The sequence below is a fragment of the Pteronotus mesoamericanus genome, unplaced genomic scaffold (genome assembly GCF_021234165.1).
Source record: "Pteronotus mesoamericanus isolate MK-2021 breed Mesoamerican mustached bat unplaced genomic scaffold, CSHL_Meso_final contig_55, whole genome shotgun sequence".
Taxonomy (NCBI): Eukaryota; Metazoa; Chordata; class Mammalia; order Chiroptera; family Mormoopidae; genus Pteronotus; species Pteronotus mesoamericanus.
The window spans coordinates 8961500-8985253 of NW_026555198.1; the positions used below are offsets into that span (position 1 = coordinate 8961500).

The 23754-nt window shown below is 38.5% G+C and overlaps 1 protein-coding gene across 1 annotated transcript in view; it reads right to left on the bottom strand.

The window, feature by feature from the left end:
- Window positions 1-1468: 1468 nt before the first annotated feature.
- The window catches only part of CHIC1 (cysteine rich hydrophobic domain 1), an 81730-nt gene continuing 59444 nt past the window's right edge, over window positions 1469-23754 (bottom strand). The window contains exons 4-6 of the mRNA XM_054579582.1: window positions 3503-3559; window positions 3188-3247; window positions 1469-1721 (exon numbers count right to left, since the gene is read on the bottom strand). Coding sequence (XP_054435557.1) covers window positions 1671-1721; window positions 3188-3247; window positions 3503-3559 — 168 coding nt within the window. The 3' untranslated portion in view covers window positions 1469-1670. The remainder of the gene's footprint in view (window positions 1722-3187; window positions 3248-3502; window positions 3560-23754) is intronic.

A 23754-nucleotide genomic window follows, 5' to 3' on the forward strand; every position in this document is an offset into this window, starting at 1 on the left:
TTTATTTTTAGAGAGAGGGGAATGGAGGGAGAGAAACATTGATAAGAGAGAGAAACATCAATTGGTTGCCTCTTGCAGGCAGCTGGGGACCTGGACAGCAACCTAGGCATGTGCCCTGACCAGAAATCGAACTGGTGTCCTTTCAGTTTGCAGGATGACACCCAACCCACTGAGCCACACCACTTATCTTAATTGGGATGAGAAAGAGAGACACATGCACATAACAATGAAAAGCCTACATGTGGGATGAATTTATAAACAAAAATATTTTTGTCTATATACTTGTCTTTCCTTCATGGACACAGACAACAGTATTGTGATTACCAGAAGGAAGGGGGTTGGGGGAGGGAGAAGAGGGTAAAGGGGAATAAATGGTGATGGAAGGAGACTTGAGGCAGGGTGGTGAACACACAATACAATATACAGATGGTGTAATGTAGAATTATAAAAAAATACTTGCCTTTCCTCATTAATAATATCCAAATGTTTAAAAAATCCTCAAAAATAAGATTAAGAATATTATATCAATTATGATTTACCCACCACATACATATTCTTTAGGTACAGCTTTTCAATTAGCTTTCTCTTTCCCAAAGGAGAATATTAGAACCCTAGAAGGGCATTAACAGCAGTAGCTTTCATGAGGATCTAGACACCATCTAAGCCATTTGAAATCTCGAAACACTTCTTACAGCTGCTAATTGTGTGTGTTTTCAAATGAGGAAAAGGAAACATTGAGGGAAATAAATGAAAATAGTGAGGCTCTAAAATGTGTCAGATGCCAAATGAATTCTTTTGGGGGTGGGAATGGAGGACAAAATGGGAATTACTGAATTAAATAGAAAAAATCAGGGTCTTGGTTTCAGGTGCAATGTAAAGTATCTTAGACAACGATTTCAGTTTTAATCAGCTAATTACAAAGGGCAACCCTGTCCTACAGTTGAAATTTTTCGCATACTTATTATGGCTTTGCCATACAACATGTTTACAATCTGTACATTCAAAAGGATGCTTACAAACTTCATTCATATTAAAATCTATGCAGAATTGTTGGCAATACAGTAAGAATAATATTAAGTTCTGTAAACCATGGCATATCACATTTTACATTATGCAAAGAGACAATATTTACAAGTCTTTAGGAGTTTAAATATTTTATCCACTAACATAAGTGATAACTTAGCTAAGTGCAGGACAAAACCAGTGCTATTAATTGCATGTACTTTAAAAGCAGATAAGAGTAAAACCATTTCTAAAAGCTACCAAAAGCTTCTTTATGTCTGTTCAATAAGGGTTACAGAGCATTAAAGTAGCCTAGAAAAAATGATGCATATTTAGAAACAGTGAGTATGAAAATTATAAGGCAGCATGCTCAAAACAAGTTTTTCTTAATGCCAGCATTAATGTTTTGTCTTTAATAACAACTATACACCTACACATATGTGTGTATTTATTTAAAAACTGAGAGTGCAAAACACAAGCCTCGTTTAGCAAAAAAAATGTGCAAATTTTGTTTTTAAACCAATACAAATAAAAGAGTGAGGAGAATAGTCTACCATTATAAAGAATAAGGTGAACAGAGCAATGAGACCATCTTCATTCCAAAATCACCTACAAGGCACTAAGGGTAGGAAATGACAGGTAACACAGAAATGACTGAATAAAATTCCTCAGTCAGGTCGGAATATGGGATATTTTGGTAAGAATTCTATTAGTATTACCTGCAAAATAAAAGCAGACAAGAATATATTGACAAAATAATTTTACTTTACTATAATTTATATATAACCCAGAAAGTCTATAATCATTTTCCACAGGACTATATTTTTTCCTGTACTATAAAGTAAGTGAAATATTTAAAAGTTATAAAAAGAACTTACCACACATTTTCATTAGATAGGAAATTAAATCAAAACTGTTGCGCCATAGCAACACTTTTTAATATCTGATTTACAATAACTTTTTTTTAGGTGGAAAGAAGTAAATCCTATTACATTATGTCCTTCTATACCTTTCCTGCATCCCCCTTTTTCTTTTTAGCAAAGTGTAATGGATTAAAATTGTGCTATACAGATTAGAAAAATACCTTTGCCTGTATTACATCTATATATTTTTCAATTAAAGTTGCTATTTGGTTGAGTATTACTATCTTTTACAACTTGTTTATAAAAAACAATAAAGTGTCCAAATGGATTGATTAAAATATTTTAATTAAAGGTTTGAAAATATAATCATAACCTAAGATATTTATGAACTTACATAAATTTAACACATAATTTTATAATAGTAGATTTTAGATTTTTGATGCTTTGTATATTTCCCCCCCCAAAATTTTTCAAAGTGGAGAAAGATACCATGATAATCCTTATTTAGGAAATGGAAATGCAATGTTTATTATTAAATATATACTACATGTCAGTGACTTGAAATGAATAAATTTCATATTCTTTTCAATGTTAATAATGCTGAATTTGTCACATTGGCTACATGTGAATTTATGTTTTATGATTTAGAGGCATAGCTTTCAGTAAAACAAATGTATACAGGGCCCAGCACAAATAATGCTCCCCTTTTATTACAAAATCATAAGCATGTAATTCTGTAATATAACAATATCACACTCAAGCAAAGCATATATTTTAGGTGAAATGTTCAAATTGCTGTCCATCTTGTGGGAGACATTCATGGGACCCTACCATCCATACTCAAGCAAGCTTTACTTTTGCTGGACCCTCTACAGAATCTATGATTTCTTCATTAAAAATTAAATATTAGTGAAGTAAAAAAAAAGGACAGAAAAATACATACAGAATTCAGAAGTCAGTTCCTATGTTATACAAGTTGTGACAAGATTACATTTAGGAATATTTTGTTTAACAACAGCTGTGCCCATCACTGTATTCAATGATTTGTACCTATGTTAAAAGATTAGGGTTGTGCAGTATTTTCATCTGAGCACATTAGCTGAGATTTTTCTAAGGTCTAAGTAATTGCTAGCTTTCAAGATGTTGTATGTTGTCTACAAATCTAAAGAAGGTGAAAGAAAAACCTGTATGTTCCAACTTACAAAAGTTGAGGATGAAGAGAAAAAAGGTAGAAAGATGATTTGGCAAATGATGAATATGGTAAAATGTAACAATTAGGATGGGATCCAAAAAAGTTTAATTAGAAACAACCACATACTTACATACTCCATCATATTGCTAGTTTCACATTTCCTTTTAGTCAACTTCCAGTGTAAAGCAAGCTAAGAAAGTACAGTTTGTTAAGAATTTTGATATCAATTTATACTAATAATTACCTATACATTTGAATAAATCGCTGAAAACAATCCAGGAATAAGATCCAAATCATAACATTTTAAAATACTTGGTAAAGAATATACATTAAAAATCGAGTATTAATTCTCTAATTCATTTTTTTGTGGCCTCAGAAATTCCCATTTTTTCAATTTAATAATACAAATATATCAATGGGGCACTTATTTGCTTAAACTTCTTACCTTATGATATAGTCTGTTATTTTCCCATTCTAATAACTTCTGAATTGATCTTCTGGTCTGAGAGAAAGAATCAAGACTTTGTTACAACATGACTTGAGGACCGTTGTAAACTATGTGTAGCTATATTTTTCTGCTTAGTTGTAAGATCCCATTATTTTCTCCTCGTCTTTCTTATTATAAATCAGAAAAAAACAAAACAATGTAACTGACAGAAACTGCCAAAAGAGGAGCAATGTTTTGAGTGATTATTATAACAATTATAATAAAATTGTCCTTCCTCCCTTTCTCATATACAAGGTCTGGCACAAATAGCGCCCCTTTTTTAATACATAAAAATCTTTTATTACACAATCATAAAGATGTAATTCTGTAACATAACAATATCACAATCAAGCACACCTATGACATTTTAGGTGAAATGTTCAAATTGCTGTCCACCCCATGCTAGACATTCATGTACCCTACCGACCACACTCAAGCGGGTGTTACTTCTGCTGGACCCTGTATAAATACACATACACACATGAATACATGAAATTTTAATATATGCATTTCAAAATGACACATGTAAAAATTACTGTGCCATGAGTTCATTTACTGAATTATTGTGAAAACATTACTAATACTGTTAGAAATCCATTTAAGGATTTAATCTACATTTTTATGTACTTTTTCATAGGGTTATTTTTTCAATAAGCATGTAGTATGCCAAGTTAATCCAATTTCTCACAGAAAAATTTCCTATGAGAGCTCCTAGTACAATGCCTGGCATATGGTAGTCAGTCAAGGTCTAAAAGTTCAATAAAGAAAGCCAACATATATCAGAATTTCCACTGAAAAGAACATGTTAAAAACAATCAGTTAGAAACTTGTGTTGAGAGGGGAAAATATAAACAAGAGAAGCAGCACTGTAGTAAACAGAAGGACAGAGGCTAAGTTTCTCCATTTAAAAAAAATTTATCGTTGAAATACACTTGTCTCCATTTTCCAGCCCCACTTTCCCCTGCCCCACCCACCCCCACCTCCCACTCTCAATCCTTCCCCACGTTGGCTTTGTCCATGGGTTCTTTATAGCTCTTTCTTGATTTGACCCTTCCTCTTTTGCCCGTTACCCACCTCCCTCCCCCCTTCTCATTACCGTTGGCTTGTTTTTTCTTTCAATGTTGCTGGTTATACTTTTCTTGCTTGTTTGTTTTGTTGATTAGGTTCCACTTAAAGGTTCTTGCTTGTTTGTTTTGTTGATTAGGTTCCACTTAAAGGTGAGATCATATGGTATTTGTCTTTTATCACCTGGCTTATTTTGCTTAGCATAATGCTCTCTAGTTCCATCCATGCTGTTGTGAAGGGTAGTAGCTCTTTCTTTCTGCTGTGTAGTATTCCATTGTGTAATGTACCATGGTTTTTTAATCCACTCATTTATTGATGGGCACTTAGGTTGCTTCCAGCACTTGGATATTGTAAATTGTGCTGCTATGAACATTGGGGTGCATAGGTTCTTTTGAATTGGTGTTTCTGGATTCTTAGGGTATAATCCCAGCAGTGGAAGTGCTGGGTCTAAAGGCAGTTCCATTTTTAGTTTTTTGAGGAAATTCCAGACTGCTTTCCACAGCAGCTGCACCAGTCTGCATTCCCACCAATAGTGTACCAGTGTTCCCTTTTCTCCACAACCTCTCCAGCACCCATTGTTTGTTGATATGTTTATGATGGCCATTCTGATCTGTGTGAAGTGGTATCTCACAGTGGTTTTAATTTACATTTCTCTGATGGCTAGTGATACTGATCAACCTTTCATATATATCTGGGTCCCTCTGTATGTCCTCCTTGGAGAAATGTCTATTCAGGTCCTTTGCCCATTTTTAAATTGGATTGTTTGTCTTCCTGGAGTGGGATCATCTGAGTTCTTTATATATTTTGGAGATCAAACCTTTGTCTGAGAAATCATTGGCAAATATATTTTCCCATACGGTTGGTTCTGTTTTCATTTTGCTGAAGTTTTTCTTAGCCATGCAGAACTTCTTATTTTGATGAAGTCCCATTTGTTTATTCTTTCCTTTATATCCCTTGCTCTAGAGGACATATTGGTGAAAATATTGCTGTGTGGGATATCTGAGAGTTTCCTGTGTATGTTATCCTCTAGGACTTTTACGGTGTCGCAACTTACATTTAAGTCTTCTATCCATCTTGAGTTTATTTTTGTGTATGGTGTAAGTTGGTGGTCAAATTTTTTTTTTTCGCATGTAGCTATCCAGATCTCCCAACATCATTTATTGAAGAGGCTATTTAGACTCCATTTTATACTCCTGCACCTTTGTCAAATATTAATTATCCATGGAGATATGGGTTTATTTCTGGGTTCTCTATTCTTTTCCATTGATCTATGTGTCTGTTCTTATGCCAGTACCAGACTCTTCTGATTACAGTGGGTTTGTAATATAGTTTGATATCAGGTATGTGATCCCTCTTACTTTGTTCTTCTTTCTCAAAATTGCTGCAGCTATTCTGGGTCATTTATGGTTCCAGTAAGTTTTTCAAATGTTTGTTCTGTCTGTGAAATACGTCATTGGTATTTTAATAGGGATTGCATTGAATCTATAAATTGCTTTGGGTAGTATGGACATTTTGAGGATATTAATTCTTCCAATCCATGAACACGGTATATGCTTCCATTTATTTGTTTCTTCCTTAATTTCTTTCTTCAGTGTTGTGTAGCTTTCTGAGTACAGATCTTTTACCTCCTTGGTTAAGTTTATTCCTAGGTACTTTATTTTTCTTGTTGCTATACCAAGATTTTTCCTGATATCTGCTTCTGATATTTCATTGTTGGTATAAAAAAATGCCTTCGATTTCTGAATACTGACTTTGTATCATGCTGTTTTGCCAAATTCACTTCTTAGGTCGAGTAAAGTTTCTTGGTGGAGTCTATGGGGTTTTCTATGTACACTATCAAGTCATCTGCAAACAAAAATAGTTTTACTTCCTCCTTTCCAATTTGAATGCCTTTTATTTCTTTTTCTTTTCTGAACACTGTGGCTAGGATTTGCAATACTATGTTGAATAAAAGTGGTGAAAGCGGACATCATTGTCTTGCTCGCGATCTTAGTGGGAAAGCTTTTAGTTTTCGCCCATTGAGTATGAGGTTGGCTGTAGGTTTTTCATATGTGGTCTTTATTATGTTGAGTTATGCTCCATTATTCCCACTTTGCTAAATGTTTTTATCATAGATGGGTGTTGTACCTTATCAAATGCTTTTTCTGCATCTATTGATATGCTCAAGTGATTTTTGTCTTTCCTTTTTTTTATGTGATGTATCACATTTATTGATTTGCGAATATTGGACCACCCTTGCATCCCTGGGATAAACCTCACTTGATCATGGTGGATGATCTTTTTAATGTGTTGCTGGATGTGGTTTGCCAATATTTTGTTGAGGATTTTAGCGTTCATCCACCTTTTGTTGAGGATGTTCATCAGCAATATTGACCTGTAGATTTTTCTTTGTTCTGTCTTTATCTGGTTTTGAGATAAGGATGATGCTGGCCTCATAAAAGGAGTTTGGGAGTCTTCCCTCTTTCTGGATTGTTTCGAATAGTCTGAGAAGGACAGGGGTTAGCTCTTCTTTAAATGTTTCGTAAAATTCTCCTGTGCAACCATCTGGTCCAGGGCTTTTGTATGCTGGGAGTTTTTTGATTACTGTTTAAATTTCACCACTGATATTGGTCTGTTCAGGCTTTCTGCTTCTTCTTCATTCACTGTTGGAAGGTTAAATTTTTCTACAAATTTGTCCATTTCATTGAGGTTTTGAAATTTCTTGGCATGTAATTGTTCATAGAAATTTCTTATAACCCTTTTTATTTTTGTGGTATCAGTTGTTTTTTCTCCCTTTCATTTCTGATATTATTTATTTGGATCCTCTCCCTTTTTTTCTTGATGAGTCTGCTTAATGGATTGTTGGTTTTGTTTATCTTTTCAAAGAATCAGCTCCTGAATTGGTTGATCCTTTGAATTGTTCTTTTAGTCTCTATGTCATTCAATTCTGCTCTGATCTTGATTATTTCCTTTCTTCTACTCACTCAGGGACTTGTTTGTTTACCGCCCCTAACCCCGCCCCAAGTTCTTAAAGATGGAGGGTTAGCTCGTTTATTTGAAATGTTTCTATCTTTTTTAGGTACGCCTGTATTGTATGAAATTCCCTCTCAGGACTGCCTTTGTTGTATCCCATAGGTTTTTGACTGTCTTGTGTTCATTTTCATTTGTTGCCAGAAACTTTTTGATTTCTTCTCATCTCATTATTGACCCATTCACTGTTTTTTTAAATTTATAAATCACATTTATTCTATTACAGTTGTCACAGTTTTTACCCCTGTACCCCCCTCCACCCATCCCACCTCCACCCCCCACTCCCACAGTCAATTCCCACTCTGTTGTCCATGTCCATGGGTCATTCATACATGTTCTTTGTCTAGGACCTTCCCCTTCTTTCCACCATTGTCCTCTTTCCCCATCCCCTCTGGTCACTTTCAGTCTGCTCTATATTTCCTTGCCTGTGGTTTATTTTGTTCGTTAGTTTATTTTGTTGAATAGAGTCCACCTATAGGTGAGAGCATATAGTATTTGTCTTTCATTAACTGGCTTATTTCACTTAGCTTAATATTCTCCAGTTCCATCCATGTTGTCGCAAAAGGTAGGAGTTCCACCTCTCTCTCTCTCTCTCTCTCTCTCTCTCTCTCTCTTTCTTTCATAAGTGCAGATTGATTTTACTTATTCTGTAGATATCAAAGTTATTTATAAAATATTAAAAACATTTAAAACCCTTATAAAGTCTCAGCAAATAAACCAACATGACATCAGCACAGAAATAATCAAGTAGATCAATGAAATATAATGAGCATTCTAGAGACAAATGTATATATCTGTCTAACAATGTATGATTAAGTTGATATTTGAAGTCAATGGGGGAAAATAAGGCTTATTCAACAAATAAGGTGCAGAGGCCACTATTACTTGAAATAGAACAAATATAGAGCCCTATTTCACACGTTATACAAGAAATACTCAGGTGAGTTAAAAATCAATATGTAGAATCTAAGGAGTTTTAGAAGAAAATAGAACTACTATTTTTCATGACCTGAAGTAAAATATTCAAACCCAGAAGTTATAAAGTAAATATTGACATTATGTCTATATTAAACATTTAACTATATAGTAATATACATATAAAAAAGTAAAGGACAAGGAATAGAATAGAAAAGTATTTGCAACACATCTAAAACATGGTTAATAGGTTCTTTCTTTTTTGTTAGGGAAAAAAGTTCTACAAACCTCTAATCAAGAAATGGATAAAGAATACCAAAAAGTCATTTAAAGCTTTTTTTTTTAAAAAAATAATACAAATAGGCAAGAAATATACTAAAAAAGGTTTAGTTTCAACAAAGAGTAAAGGAACAATTAAAATAACATCATTGTCACAATCAGATTAATGAGTATTAAAAATATTGGTAATATCAAGTATTGGCAACTCTGAAAGGAACTGGGTATTCATAGAAACTTTTTCTTCATCTTAAAGCAGTCCCTTTAGCATATTTTGCAGTGCTGGTTTGGTGGGGGTATAGTCTTTTAGCCTTCTTTTGTCTGGGAAACTCCTTATTTTGCCTTCCATTTTAATGGAGAGCCTTGCTGGGGAGAGCAGTCTTGGTTGCAGACCTTTGCTTTTCATGACTTGGAATATTTCTTGCCAGTCCCTTCTGGCTTTCAGGGATTCTGTTGAGAAGTCAGCTGCTAGCCGTATTGGGGCCCCCTTGTATGTTACTACCTCTTTCTCCCTTGCTTGCTTTAGGATTCTCTGTCCTTGATATTTGCCATTTTAAGGATGATGTGTCGGAGTGGGTCTCATTGGGTTCCTCTTCAATGGGACCCTCTGTGCTTCCTGGACTTGTGTGACTTTTCCTCTCCTCCAGTTAGGGAAGTTTTCCATCATTACTTTTTCCAACAGGTTCTCTCTCCCTTCCTCTTCCTCTTCTCCTTCTGGTATCCCTATTAGGTGGATATTATTACGTTTCAGGTTGTCCTGCATTTCCCTCAATGCCTCTTCATGCTTTTTGAGTCTTTTTTCATTTTCTTGCTCTTTCTGGGAGCTTTTTCTACCTTATCCTCCAGCTCGCTGATTCGGTCCTCAGCTTCATCTAGCCTGCTTTTGATTCCTTCTACTGTGTTCTTCAATTCAGAAATTGTATTCTTCATTTCCTCTTGTCTCGTACTGATAGTTTCTATGTCCTTTTTCATGTTGATATAGTTTGCAGTAAGTTGCTCGTAGTTTCCCTGTAGTTTTTGGTAATTCTCTTTGACCTCACTGAGCTCATTGAGCTTCCTTAGAACCGTTGTTTGGAACTCAATATCTGATAATTTACTTGCCTCTATTTCATTTAGTTCTCTTTCTGGGGATTGCTCCTTTCCTTTCGAGTGGGGCCTATTTCGTTTTCTTCCCATTATTTGTGAGACTCTTCTCTTTTGCTTCTGATTCTTAAGTTGATCTGTCTTGATCTCCTTACTTTGTGGTGTGAACTTCTATGGTTGGAGACCGCTGTTTTTACTTTCTGGATCTGCCTCTGATGATGTCAGATGTTGACCCCGTCTGACCTCAGACAGTCTGTTGGAGACTTCCAGTAATATACTGTTTGTGGCTGTCTCCTTCAGCTGTTAATCTATTCACTCTGCACTCAGCAGGCTGCCTTAGACAGCTCAGGGTGGGGCAGAGACCGTCCTAGGGGTGGAGTTACTGGGTCCACTCAAGCTAGTGCTGTTTGGGGGAGGAGTCCGCACTGGGATCCCGCCGGCTACTCTCCGTTGTCTCCCCAAAGCCTCCATCCCCAGTCTCTCCTCAAGTGTTGCTAGACGTCTCTGTGCCTTTAGCCAGGGAACTACTGTCTGTGGCTGCCACTCTGCACTCAGCAGGCAGCTGAGACAGCACAGGGCGGGGCTATAGAGTCTTTTGACGCGGGTGCCGCTCAAGGGGAGTGGTTTCTGCCTGAGCAAGATGGCCACTGCCGCATGGGGGATGAGTGAGCACCGAGAGCCCACTGGCTACTCTCTCAGTTCTCTCCCTAAAACCGCCTTCCCCAGTCTCTCCTCAGGTGTCTGTAGCCCACTCTCCCCTACCTTTGCTGGAGACCGGGGTAAGTGGCTGCAAATAAAAATTTATGCTTTGGCCTTTTAAACAGTTCTTGGCATCTTCAACTACCTATCTCTGGCAGAAGGCAACCCTGCCATGTTCTGCAGCTGGCTGTTTTCTGTGCACCTTTTGGGCTCTGGTGCTGTGGGCTAGAGATCCCCGCTTTTGGTTTAGACCCCGCTCTTCTCAGGGGGATCCAACTGGCCATTTCAATATCCTTCTGGAGCTTCTGCCCGTGGGTGCCCCGCCCGCCTTCTCAGGTCTGTACCGCACTCCTTACCAGTTAGATTGCGCTAAAACTGATTGTTCTGTCTCCGAGGTTACAAGGCTCCTCTCTCGCCACTGTTCAGTTTTTTGTTCCAGGTGATTTTTTCCACAATTTAGTTGTAATTCCAGGTTGGTCCTGGGAGGAGGTCAGTGTGACTTCCAGTTACTCCTCTGCCATCTTGATTCTCCTCACCATTCATTGTTTAATAGTGTGGTATTCAGTCTCCATGAGTTTCAAGGTTTTTGAGTTTTTCCCTTCAGGTTGTTTTCTAGTTTCAGGCCCTTGTGGTCCGAGAAAATGCTTGTTATGATTTGGATTTTCCTGAATTTGTTGAGGCTTGTTTTGTGTCCTATCATGCAGTCTATCTTTTAAATGTTCCGTGTGCATTTGAAAAGAATGTGTATTTTCCTTCTTTGGAATTGAAAGGTTCTGCATATGTCATTTAAGTCAGTTTGATCTAATGCATTGTTCAGTTCCACAATATCCTAGTTGATGTTTTGTTTGGAAGAACTCCTGATTTAGACAGTGGGGTATTAAAATCCCCTACTATCAGTATGTTACTGTCTATATCTTTCTTGAAGTCCTCTAAGATTTTCCTTATATATTGGGGTGCTCCTATGTTGGGTGCATATGTTTACAATGTTTATGTCTTCTTGATGGCTTCTTCTTTGAGTATTATGAAGTGTCCGTGTGAGTCTCTTTTTATGGCCTTTGTTTTGAAATCTATTTTGTCTGATATAAGTATTGCTATCCCTGCTTTTCTTCCCCATTTGCTTGGAATATTTTTTCCCATCCCTTTCCTTTCAGTCTGTGTAGGTCCTTTGTTCTGAGGTGGGTCTCTTGTAGGTAGCATATGTGTGGGTCATGTCTTCTTACCCACTCAGCTATCCTATCTATATATTTTGACTGGGGCATTTAATCCATTTACATTTAAAGTTATTATTGATAGGTACTTATTCATTTTTTTTTTCATTTTGTATCTGTGTTCCTCTCTTTCTCACTCTTTTTCTTCATCTTCTTAAAGCAGTCCCTTCAGCATCTATTGTAGTGTTGGTTTGGTGGAGGTGTATTCTTTTAGCTTTCTTTTGTCTGGGAAACTCCTTTCTTTGCCTTCCATTTTAATGGCGAGCCTTGCTGGGTAGAGCAGCCTTGGTTGTAGGCCCTTGCTTTTCATGTCTTGGAACATTTCTTGCCATTCCCTTCTGGCTTGTCGTGTTTCTGTTGAGAAGGCAGCTGCTAGCCATATCAGGGTTCCCTGGTATGTTACTAGCTGTTCCTCCCTTGCAGTCTTTAGGATTCTCTGTCCTTGATATTTGCCATTTTAATGATGATGTGTCTTGGAGTGGGCCTCATTGGGTTCCTCTGGAATGGGACCCTCTGTGCTTCCTGGACTTGTGTGACTTTTTCTCATCTCCCGTTAGGGAAGTTTTCCATCATTACTTTTTCAAACAGGTTCTCTATCCCCTGTTCCTCTTCTCCTTCTGGTATCCCTATTATATGGATATTATTATTATGTTTCAGGTTGTCCTGCATTTCCCTGAATGCCTCTTAATTCTTTTTAAGTTTTTTCATTTTCTTGCTCTTTCTGGGAGCTTTTTTCTACCTTGTATTCCAGCTCGCTTATTCGTTCCTCTGCTTCATCGAGCCTGCTTAATATTCCTTCTACTGTGTTTGTCAATTCAGAAATTGTATTCTTCATTTCCTCTTGTCTCTTACTGATAGTTTCTATGTCCTTTTTCATGCTGAGATAATTTGCAGTAAGTTGCTTGTGGTTTCCCTGTAGTTTTTGGTAATTCTCTTTGACCTCACTGAGCTCATTGAGCTTCCTTAGAATCGTTGTTTTGAATTCAATATCTGATGGTTTACTTGCCTCTATTTCATTTAGTTCTCTTTGTGGAATTCCTCCTTTCCGTTTGATTAGGGGGTGTTTCTTTTTCTTCCCTTTATTTGTGAGACTCTTCTTTTTTCCTTCTGCTTCTTAAGTTGATCTTTCTTGACTTCCTGACTTTGTGGTGTGAACTTCTATAGTAGGAGACCACTTTTTTTACCCCTTTCTTTCTGGATCTGCCTCTGATGATGTCTGCTGTTGACCCTGTCTGACCTTAGGCAGTCTTTAGGAGACTTCCAGGAATCTACTGTCTTTGCCTGTCTTTTCCAGTTGTTAATCTAGCTACTCTGCCCTCAGCAGTCAGGGTAGGGTAGAGTCCCTCCTGTGGGTGTGGCTACTGGGTCCTTTCATGCTGCTGCCACTCAAGGGAGTAGTCTGACTGAGCAAGATGGCTGCTGCTGTAGGGGGATGAGTCAGCACCGAGATCCCACTGGCTACTCTCTCAGTTCTCTCCCCAAAGCCTCCTTCCCCAGTCTCTCCTCAGGCGTCTCTAGCCCACTCGGCCCCCGCCTTTTCCGGAGACCAGGGTAAGTGGTTGCAAGTAAAAACTTATGCATTGGCCTTTAAAGAGTTCTTTGCATCTCCAGCCACCTATCTCTGGCAGAGAGCAACCCCTTCTGCTTTTCACAGCTTGCTCTTTTCTGTATACTTCTTGGGCTCTGAGGCTGTGGGCTAGAGAGCCCCACTTTTGTTTAGACCCCTCTCTCCTCAGGGGGATCCAACTGGCCATCTCAATATCCTTTTGGTTCTGCCGCCCGTGGGCGCCCCACCCGCCTTCTCAGGTCTGTACCGCAGTCCTTACCAGTTAGATTGCGCTAAAGCTGATTCTTCTGTCTCCGAGGTTACAAGGCTCCTCTCTCCCTCCTGTTCAGTTGTTTGTTCCAGGCGATTTTTCCACAATTTAGTTGTAATTCCTGGTTGGTCCTGGGAGGAGGTCTTTGTGACTTCCACTCACTCCTCTGCCATCTTGATTCTCTGCATTTAATTTTGATTTACATTTCCCTAATTACCAGTGGTGGTAGGAATTTTTCACATTTGCTCTTTGACCATTTGTACATCAGGGACTTTGCCCATTTTGTAACTAGTTTGTTCATTTATTGTTGAGTTTTGTGAGTTTTTATATAGTCCTGTTATGTATTCCTTAGGAGATAATATGTTTTTAAAATACATTTCTGATTCTGTAGATTGTCACTCTCTTGATAGTATGATTTGATGCATAAAAGTTGTTCATTTTGATGAGGTCTAATTAAACTATAATATTTTCCTCTTTTTATGCCTGTGATTTTGGTGTCATATATAAAAAAATTATTGCAAAATCTAATTTTGTGAAGGTTGTTGTTGCCTGTGTTTTCTTCTAACACTTTTATAACACTTTTTGCTCTTATGTTTTGTTTTTTGTCCCATTTTGAGTCAATTTTTGTCTAAGGCATAGAATCCAACTTAATTCTTTTTCAGATGGAAAGCTAGTTTTCCTTGTAACATTTATTGAAAAGGCTGTCCTTTTTCTGCCAGTAAATGGTTAGCATTCTTGTTCAAAATCAGTTGACCATATATTTGAAGGCATATTTATGCACTCTATTCTGTTCCATTGGTCTACATGTCTGTCTGTCTTTATGCTAGTTCCATATTTTCTTTCATTACTGCTGCTTTGTTGTAACCTTAGAAATCAAGAAATGAGAACAAGTAAGAAAATTTGTTTTTCATTTTCAAGATTGTTTTGGCTAATAAGGATCTTTTGAGGTTCTATATAAATTTTCGGATGGATTTTTTAAAAGATGTTATTTATTTTTAGAGGGGAAGAAAGGGAGAGAAACATCAGTGTGTGTTTGCTTCTTGCGCACACCCTACTGGGGACCTGACCCACAACCCAGGCATGTGCCCTCACTGGAAATCGAACCAGCAACCCTTTCGTTTGCAGGCTGGCTCTCAATCCACTGAGCCACACTAGCCAGGGTGGATTTTTCTATTTGTACCAATAAGTCACTGGAATTTTGATAAAGATTGCATTAAATCTATAGAACATTTTGGATAACATTAGGGTTTTTTAAGTTAAACATTTTTTATTGTTTATGCTATTAGTTATCCCTATTTTCCCATTTTGCCCCCTTCCCCACAGCCTACCCCCATTTTCACAGTCAATCCTCATACTGTTGTTCATGTCCATGAGTAATGCATATATATTCTTTGTCTTATCCTTTCACCTTCTTTCAGTCAGATCCCACCTTCCACATTCCCTCTTACAGCTATCAGTTTGTTCCATGATTCTATGCCTCTCATTCTATTTTGGTTGTTACTTTGTTTTGTTCATTAAGTTCCACTTATAAGTGAGATCATATGGTATTTGCCTTTCACTGACTGGCTTATTTCACTTAGCATAATAGTCTTCAATTCCCTCCATGTTGTCGCAAAAATAAGAATTTCTTCTTTTTACTGCCATGTAGTATTCCATTGTATAAATGTACCACAGCTTTTTTTCCCACTCATCTGCTGATGGGCACCTAGGCTGTTGCCAAATCCTGGCAACTGTAAATAATGCTGCTATGAACATGGGGGTGCATATATTCTTTGAATTGGTATCTCGGGATTCTTTGGTTATACTCCTGGAAGTGGATCACTGAGTCAATAGGCAGTTCCATTTTTAATTTTTTGAGGAAACTCCATACTTTGTTTCAGAGTTGTTAAACCAGTTTGCATTCCCACCAACAGTGCACTATGGCTACCTTTTCTCCACATCTTCTCCAGCACTTGTTATTTGTTGATTTATTAACGATAGCTATTTCGGCAGGTGTGAGATGATATCTCATTGTGGTTTTAATTTGCATCTCTCTGATAGCTAGTGATGCTGAGCATTTTTTCATATGTCTATGGGCCGTCTGTATGTCCTCCTTAGAGGAGTGTCTATTCAGATCCTTTGTCCATTTTTTAACTGAATTGTTTGTCTTCCTGGTGTTGAGTCCTGTGAGTTCTTCATATGTGTTTAGAGATTAAACCATTGTCCAAAGTATCATTGGCAAGTATGTTCTCCCATTCAGTAGGTTTCACTTTCATTATACTGATGGTATCTTTAGTTGTGCAAAAGCTTTTTAATTTGATGTAGTCCCATTTGTTTATTTTTCCTTTTCCTTGCCTTAGGAGATATAGCAGCGAAAATATTTCTCTACTACATATGAAATTTTACTGCCTATATTTTCCTCTAGGATTTTTATGGTATCATGACTTATATGTAAGTCTTTTTACCCATTTTGAGTTTATGGTTAAAAAGAAAATCACATTCTTTATTTTATAACATGCTATTTAGTCTCCATATATTTGATTAATTTTAGGGTTTTGTTGTTTTTTGTTTTTTTTTTTACTGAGGTTGATTTCTAGTTTCATGTTGTTGTGACACGAGAAAATGCTTGATACGATTTCAATTCTTGAATTTGTTACGGCTTATTTTGTGTACTAATATGTGATCTATCTTTGAGAGTGATCCAGATGCACTTGAGAAGAATGTGCATTCTGATACTTTTGAATGGAATGTTCTGTAAACATCAATTAAATTCATTCTATCAGTGTGTAATTTAAGGTTGCTGTTTCCTTGTTGATTTTTTGTCTGAAAGATGTATCCAGTGGTGAGAGTTGGGTGTTAAAATCCCCTACAAATATTGTATTGTTGTTGATCTCTTCCTTAAAGTCCACCATGATTTTCTTTATATATTTAGGTGCTCCTATATTGGGTGCATATATGTTTATTAGGGTTATATCTCGTTAGATTAATCCTTTTAATATTATGTAGTGACCTTCTTTGTCTCCTGTTATGGCCTTTGTTTTGAAGTCTATTTTGTCAGATGTAACTATTGCTACCCCAGCTTCCTTTAATCTCCATTTGCATGGAATATTTTTTCCAAATACTTCACTTTCAGCCTGTGTAAATCTTTTGTTCTGATGTGTGTCTCTTGTAGATAGTATATATATGGGTTATGTTTTCTTTCTATTCAGTTACCCTGTGTCTTTTGATTGGAGCATTTAATCCATTTACATTTAAGGTTATTATTCATAGGTTCATTTCCATTTTATTCCTTTATATCGATGTTCCTCTCTCTCTCTATGATTTATTCTTCTTAAGCAGTCTTTTTAACATCTCTTGCAATCCTGGTTTGGTGTTAATGAACTCCTTTAGCCTTTTTTTTTGGAGGGGGGGGGGTCTGGTGAGCTCTTTATTTTACCTTCAATTATTTTCTCTTTTTTTGATGTAATCGTTACTATATTTTTTTTCGATTACCATTTAGCTCTCTTATACTCCTCTCTCCCCATCAGTTCCCACTGTTGTCCATGTCTACGTCCATGAGTCTTTTTTCCTTTTTGCGCAGTCGTCTTCAATTTTAAATGATAGCCTTGCTATATAAAGTAGTCTTGGTTGCAGATCCTTGCTTCTCATTACTTTGACTAGTTCATGCCAATCCCTTTTGGCCTGAAGTATTTCTGTTGAGAAATCTGCTGACAGTCCTATTGGCGCTCCCTTGTAGGTAACTGACTGTTTCTCTCTTGCTGCCTTTAAGACTCTCTCTTTTTCTTTAAACTTTGCCATTTTAATTATGTTCTTGGCATGGGTCACTTTGGGTTCCTCTTGATTAAGACTCTCTGTTTTTCCTATATTTGTGTGACTTTTTCCTGCAGCAGGTTAAGGAAGTTTTCTTTCATTATTTCTTCAAACAGGTTTTCTATCTTTTGCTCACTTTCTTCTCTTTCTGATATCCCTATTATGCAGATATTGTTATGTTTCTTGTTGTCCCAAAGTTCCCATAAGCCATCATTTTTCTTTTTAAGTCTTTTTTCATTTTGTTGCACTGACTAGGTGTTTTTTTCTACGTTGTCTTCCAAATTGTTGATTTGATCATGTGCTTCATCTGGCCTGCCTTGAATTCCTTCTAGTGTATTCTTCATTGCAAATATTTCACTTTTTTGCTTCCAACTGATTCTTATTCATGGTTTCTATGTCCTTTTTCAATCTGATGTAGTTTCCACTAATTTCATTGTAGTTCTCACTAAGTTCCTTGAGCGTCCTTATTACCATTACTTTGAACTCTATGTCTGATAAATTGCTTTCCTTAATTTCATTTAGCTCTTTTCCTTTATTTTGGGGGTTTTCTCTTTGTCTCCCCCATTTTATCTGACTCTTTTTGTTTGTTTCTACTTATTATATAGATCTCCTTTGACTCCCTGTCTTCGTGGGGTGACCTTATGTGGTAGGAGTCCATGGGACTCAGTGATGCAGTCTCCTTGATCTGAGCTGGATGCTCTAGGAATGCCCCTCATGCAGCTTATGAGGGCTCTCCTGTTATATTTGGGTCTTGATTGTTACTGGCCCATTCCCTGGTGCTTTCTCCCCACCATCTGGCTGACTGAGAGGCTCAACACCCAACACATCTTGTACACTGTTATAGAGGTGCTGACAGAACAAAGCAACACAGAAAACAGAACCCACAAAAGAGAAAATACCCCCCAACAACAACAGCTAAATCAATGATAAAAGAGCAAAGAATAATAAATGTGGAAAGACACTAAGAATGTTAAAAGGAGAAAAAGAATGAGATGACCAAAGGAAAGAAAAATGATTTTAAGTGGATAGAAGGAGAAGAAACAATAAGAATAAGGAATAGAAACAGGGACTCTCCACAAAAGATCAAAGAAAGGGAAAAATAAAATTTAGAAAAGATAAGAAAAGGAAGGAAGAAGGCAAAATGGAGTAAAAAAGGGAAGAATAACATATGAGATTTAAAACTAGAAAATTAGAGAAAAATAAAAAACTGAAGAAAAATGGTAGAAAGCTATGCAAAAGAAAAATAACACAATAATGAAGAAGAACAAAATGGAATTCATCTCAGCAGACTTTAGTGCTTTCCTGCTTGGTTCTCCCTCTGGATACGACTCTGAAGTTGTTTGAAGCTGGTGTAAGCCAATGTCTGATGCTGTCCATTTTTAGCCTTCACCAGCCTGATTGAAACTACAAGCAATCCACAGTTTGTGGCTGTCTCCTTTGGGCATCGCTGCATCTGGGATTGGCCTTACTGCTCTCCAAGGCTGGCTTTTTATCAGCACAGGGCCCAGGGGTGTGTCAACTAATGACTGAGAGGACCACAGGAACTGTTTCCCCCTTCCTCTGCCTGTGGTCCTGTCTTTAGTCTCAGTCTAGCCACTGACTCATCTGTTTCTGCAAGGGCTTTTGGTGGAATCAAGAGAATGGGAGCCCTTGATCTCTGATGGGAGATGCCATGTAGACTTCAGGGAAGCTGGTGGGAGTTTTCCTCCATCCCCACACCACACATCTGAGTCTGTCCCTTATTATTTCTCTGAACTTGGCAAAGTGAAGCCCCTAGTACAAAAGCGGGTGGGGCCACCAGAGCCCAGAGTTTGGGTCTGCAAGAAACCAGGAGGGCGTTCCTAGGCTGTCTCATGAGAGGAAGCACCAGTCTGGTTCCTGGAAAAGTGCATGCAATAGCCATGCCGTAAAGCCAGTTTAAAATCCCTGAGTCCACCTATGTTGTTGCCTCAGCAGGAGATAAGATTCAGGTTGCGGAATAGTAAGAAAGAAAATAAAAACTTTTTAAAATTAAAAAAATATATATGCAAGGTGGGGCAAGCAGGATTCCAGAGTGTGTGGTGAGTGGAATTCCAGAGGATGGGGTGAGCAGTTTCTTACAGAGTGGGGTAATTTTTTTCTCCTGGGAGGGTCTTGTTCTTCTCAAGTAAAATGGCTGCTGTCATATGAATGTATATCTTAGCACCTGAACCCAGCAGCTGTTCCCCCATACTTCTCCCCTAAATCTTTCACTCCAGACTCTCCTCATGCGACTCGAGACTGTGCTGCCATTCCTTCACCCATGCTAAAGATGAGTGGCTGGGAACACAAAGCCTGTGCATTGACTCCTTATAACATAAAGAAGGGGAAAAAAGAAAAAAGGTAGCTTTGTGTCCAGACAGCTCCACCTCTCTCTAGTGGGCACAAACACTACAGCCTTTCACTGCTGGATGCTGCGTGGGTGGGTGATTCCCGACACTGGTGCTCTGTGTTTGAGAGCCCAGTCTGAAGTCCAGGCTCAACCTCTTTGGGAGAAGCTCCCACAACCATTCAGCCAATTTGGCCCACTGCTGCAAGAGCAGTGCCAATGCATTTTGCATCGCTGACCTTTCTGCTAGTCCTGAGGTGGTTTCTGCCCATCATTGGTTAAGTGCCTTCTCTTCGGGTAGTCTTCAGTTGTTTCTTTCAGGTGGATGTTTGCCTCTTTATTTTCTTTTTTTATTTAATCTTTATCGTATTTTTTTCCATTATCCCTTAGTCCCCTTATACCCTCTCCCCAGCAGTCACCACAGTTGTCCATGTCCATGAGTCCTTTTCCTTTATGCTCAATCCGTCCACCCTCACTAGCTGTCATCCTGCTCTCTATCTATGAGTCTGTACCCATTCCCCTTGTTAGCTTAGTTTGTTCATTACATTTCACATATAAATGAAATCATATGATAGTTCTCTTTCTATGACTGGCTCATTTCACTTAGCATATGTTCTCCAGGTCCATCCATACTGTCACAAAAGGGTAAAAAAAATTTCTTTTTTATGTCTGAGTGGTATTCCATTGTGTAAATGTCCCATAGTTGTTTTATCTACTAATCTCCTGATGGAAACTTGAGCTGTTTCCCTATTTTGATGATTATAAATAAGGCTGCAATGAACAAAGGGGTGCTTATGTTTTTTCAAATTAGTGTTTTGGGTTCCTTCGGATATATTCCCAGAAGTGGGATCAATGGTTCAAAAGGCAGATCCATCTTTAATTTTTTTGAGGTATCTCCATACTGCTTTCCACAGTGGCTGGACCAATCTGCATTCCCACCAATAGTGCACGAGGGTTCCCCTTTCTCCACATACTTGCCAGCACTTATTTCCTGATTTTTTGATAGCCATTTTCACAGATGTGAGATGATATCTCATTTTGGTTTTAATTTGCATTTCTCTAATGGTTAGTGACATTGAGCATTTTTTCATATGTCTATTGGCCATCTGTATGTTCTCTTTGGAGAACTGTCTATTCAGGTCCTTTGCCCATATTTTAATTAAGTTATTTATTTGTGTTTTTTTAGAAAAAGGGGACGGGAGAGAAACATCAATGTGCAGTTACCTCCTGCACACCCCTAACTGGTGACCTGGCCCACAACGCAGGCACGTGCCCTGACTGGGAATCAAACTCCGTGATCATTTGGTTCACAGGCCACCACTCAGTCCACTGAGCCATACCAGCCAGGGTGGTTTTTGGGGGGTGATGTTGAGCTTTATAAGTACTTTATAAATTTTGGATATTAACCCCTTATCAGATTTATCGACTAATATGTTATCCCATTCAGTGGGTTGTCTTTTTATTTTGTTGATGATTTCCTTTCCTGTGCAAAAACTTTTTAGTTTGATGTAGTCCCATTTGTTTATTTTTCTTTTGTTTCCCTTGCCAGGGGAGATATATCCAATAAAAAGTTGCTGCAAGAAGTGTTTGAGATTTTGCTGCCTATGTTTTCTTCTATGATGTTTATGGTTTCAGACCTAACATTTAAGTCTTTCATCCAATTTCAATTTATTCTTGTGTGTGGTGTAAGACAATGGTCCAGTTTCATTTTTCTGCACATATCTATAAAATTTTCCTGACACCATGTGTTTAATAAACAACCTTAGCCCATTTTATGTGCTGGCATCCTCCGTAAAATATTAATTGATTATAGGAGAGATTCAAGATGGTGGAGGAGTGAGTGGAAGTCACACTGACCTCCTCCCAGGGCCAATCTGGAATTACAACTAAATCGTGGAGAAATCACCTGGAAAACAACCGAACAATAGTGAAAGGGGAGCCTTAAAACCTTGGACAGACAGAGGAATCAGCTTTAGCACAACCTAACTGGTAAGGAGTGCGGTACAGGCTCAAGAAGGTGGGCTAGGTGCCCATGGGCAGCAGCACCAGAGGGATATTGAAACAGCGAGTTGAACCCCCTGAGAAGAGCAGGGTCTAAACCTTAGGTGGGGATCTCCAGCCTACAGCACCAAAGCCCAAAAAGAAACACAGACAACAGTCAGCTGCGAAAAGTGTAGCAGTGCTCTCTGCCAGAGACAGGTGGCTGGAGGTGCAAAGAGCCATTTAAAGGGCCAACACAAAAATTTGCAGTGGCAGCCTCTTATCTGGGTTCCATTAGAGTCAGGGGCAGAGTGGACTGGAGCTGTCTGAGGAAAAACTGGGGAAGGAGACTTTCAGGAGAGGACTGAGAAAGTGACCAGCAGGGTCCCAGTGCTGACTCACCCCCAATTCTGCACTACCATCTCACTTAGATAGACCACTCCCTTAAGTGGCAGCAGCATGAAAGGACACAATAGCCACTCTCCCAGGAGGCTCTGCCCTGGCCCAGTGTTGCACAGGCCCGGGTACTGAATACAGAGTGGCAGCCTCAGATACTAGATCCCTGGCTAAAGGGGACGCGGAGTGGTCTAGAGACATTTGAGGAAAATCTGGTGACAGAGGCGTTGCACAGAGAACTGAGGGACTAGCCAGGGGGATCCCAATGCTGACTCATCCTTCACACACAGCCGCAGGCCTCCTGCTCAGTCAGACTACTCCCTTGAGTGGCAGCAGCATGAAAGGACCCAGTAGCCACACCCACAGGAGGGACTCTACCCCACCCTGACTGCTGAGGGCAGAGTAGCTAGATTAACAACTGGAAAAGACAGGCAAAGACAGTAGATTCCTGGAAGTCTCCTAAAGACTGCCTAAGGTCAGACAGGGTCAACAGCAGACATCATCAGAGGCAGATCCAGAAAGAAAGGGGTAAAAAAAGTGGTCTCCTACTATAGAAGTTCACACCACAAAGTCAGGAAGTCAAGAAAGATCAACTTAAGAAGCAGAAGGAAAAAAGAAGAGTCTCACAAATAAAGGGAAGAAAAAGAAACACCCCCTAATCAAACGGAAAGGAGGAATTCCACAAAGAGAACTAAATGAAATAGAGGCAAGTAAACCATCAGATATTGAATTCAAAACAACGATTCTAAGGAAGCTCAATGAGCTCAGTGAGGTCAAAGAGAATTACCAAAAACTACAGGGAAACCACAAGCAACTTACTGCAAATTATCTCAGCATGAAAAAGGACATAGAAACTATCAGTAAGAGACAAGAGGAAATGAAGAATACAATTTCTGAATTGACAAACACAGTAGAAGGAATATTAAGCAGGCTCGATGAAGCAGAGGAACGAATAAGCGAGCTGGAATACAAGGTAGAAAAAAGCTCCCAGAAAGAGCAAGAAAATGAAAAAACTTAAAAAGAATTAAGAGGCATTCAGGGAAATGCAGGACAACCTGAAACATAATAATAATATCCATATAATAGGGATACCAGAAGGAGAAGAGGAACAGGGGATAGAGAACCTGTTTGAAAAAGTAATGATGGAAAACTTCCCTAACGGGAGATGAGAAAAAGTCACACAAGTCCAGGAAGCACAGAGGGTCCCATTCCAGAGGAACCCAATGAGGCCCACTCCAAGACACATCATCATTAAAATGGCAAATATCAAGGACAGAGAATCCTAAAGACTGCAAGGGAGGAACAGCTAGTAACATACCAGGGAACCCTGATATGGCTAGCAGCTGCCTTCTCAACAGAAACACGACAAGCCAGAAGGGAATGGCAAGAAATGTTCCAAGACATGAAAAGCAAGGGCCTACAACCAAGGCTGCTCTACCCAGCAAGGCTCGCCATTAAAATGGAAGGCAAAGAAAGGAGTTTCCCAGACAAAAGAAAGCTAAAAGAATACACCTCCACCAAACCAACACTACAATAGATGCTGAAGGGACTGCTTTAAGAAGATGAAGAAAAAGAGTGAGAAAGAGAGGAACACAGATACAAAATGAAAAAAAAAATGAATAAGTA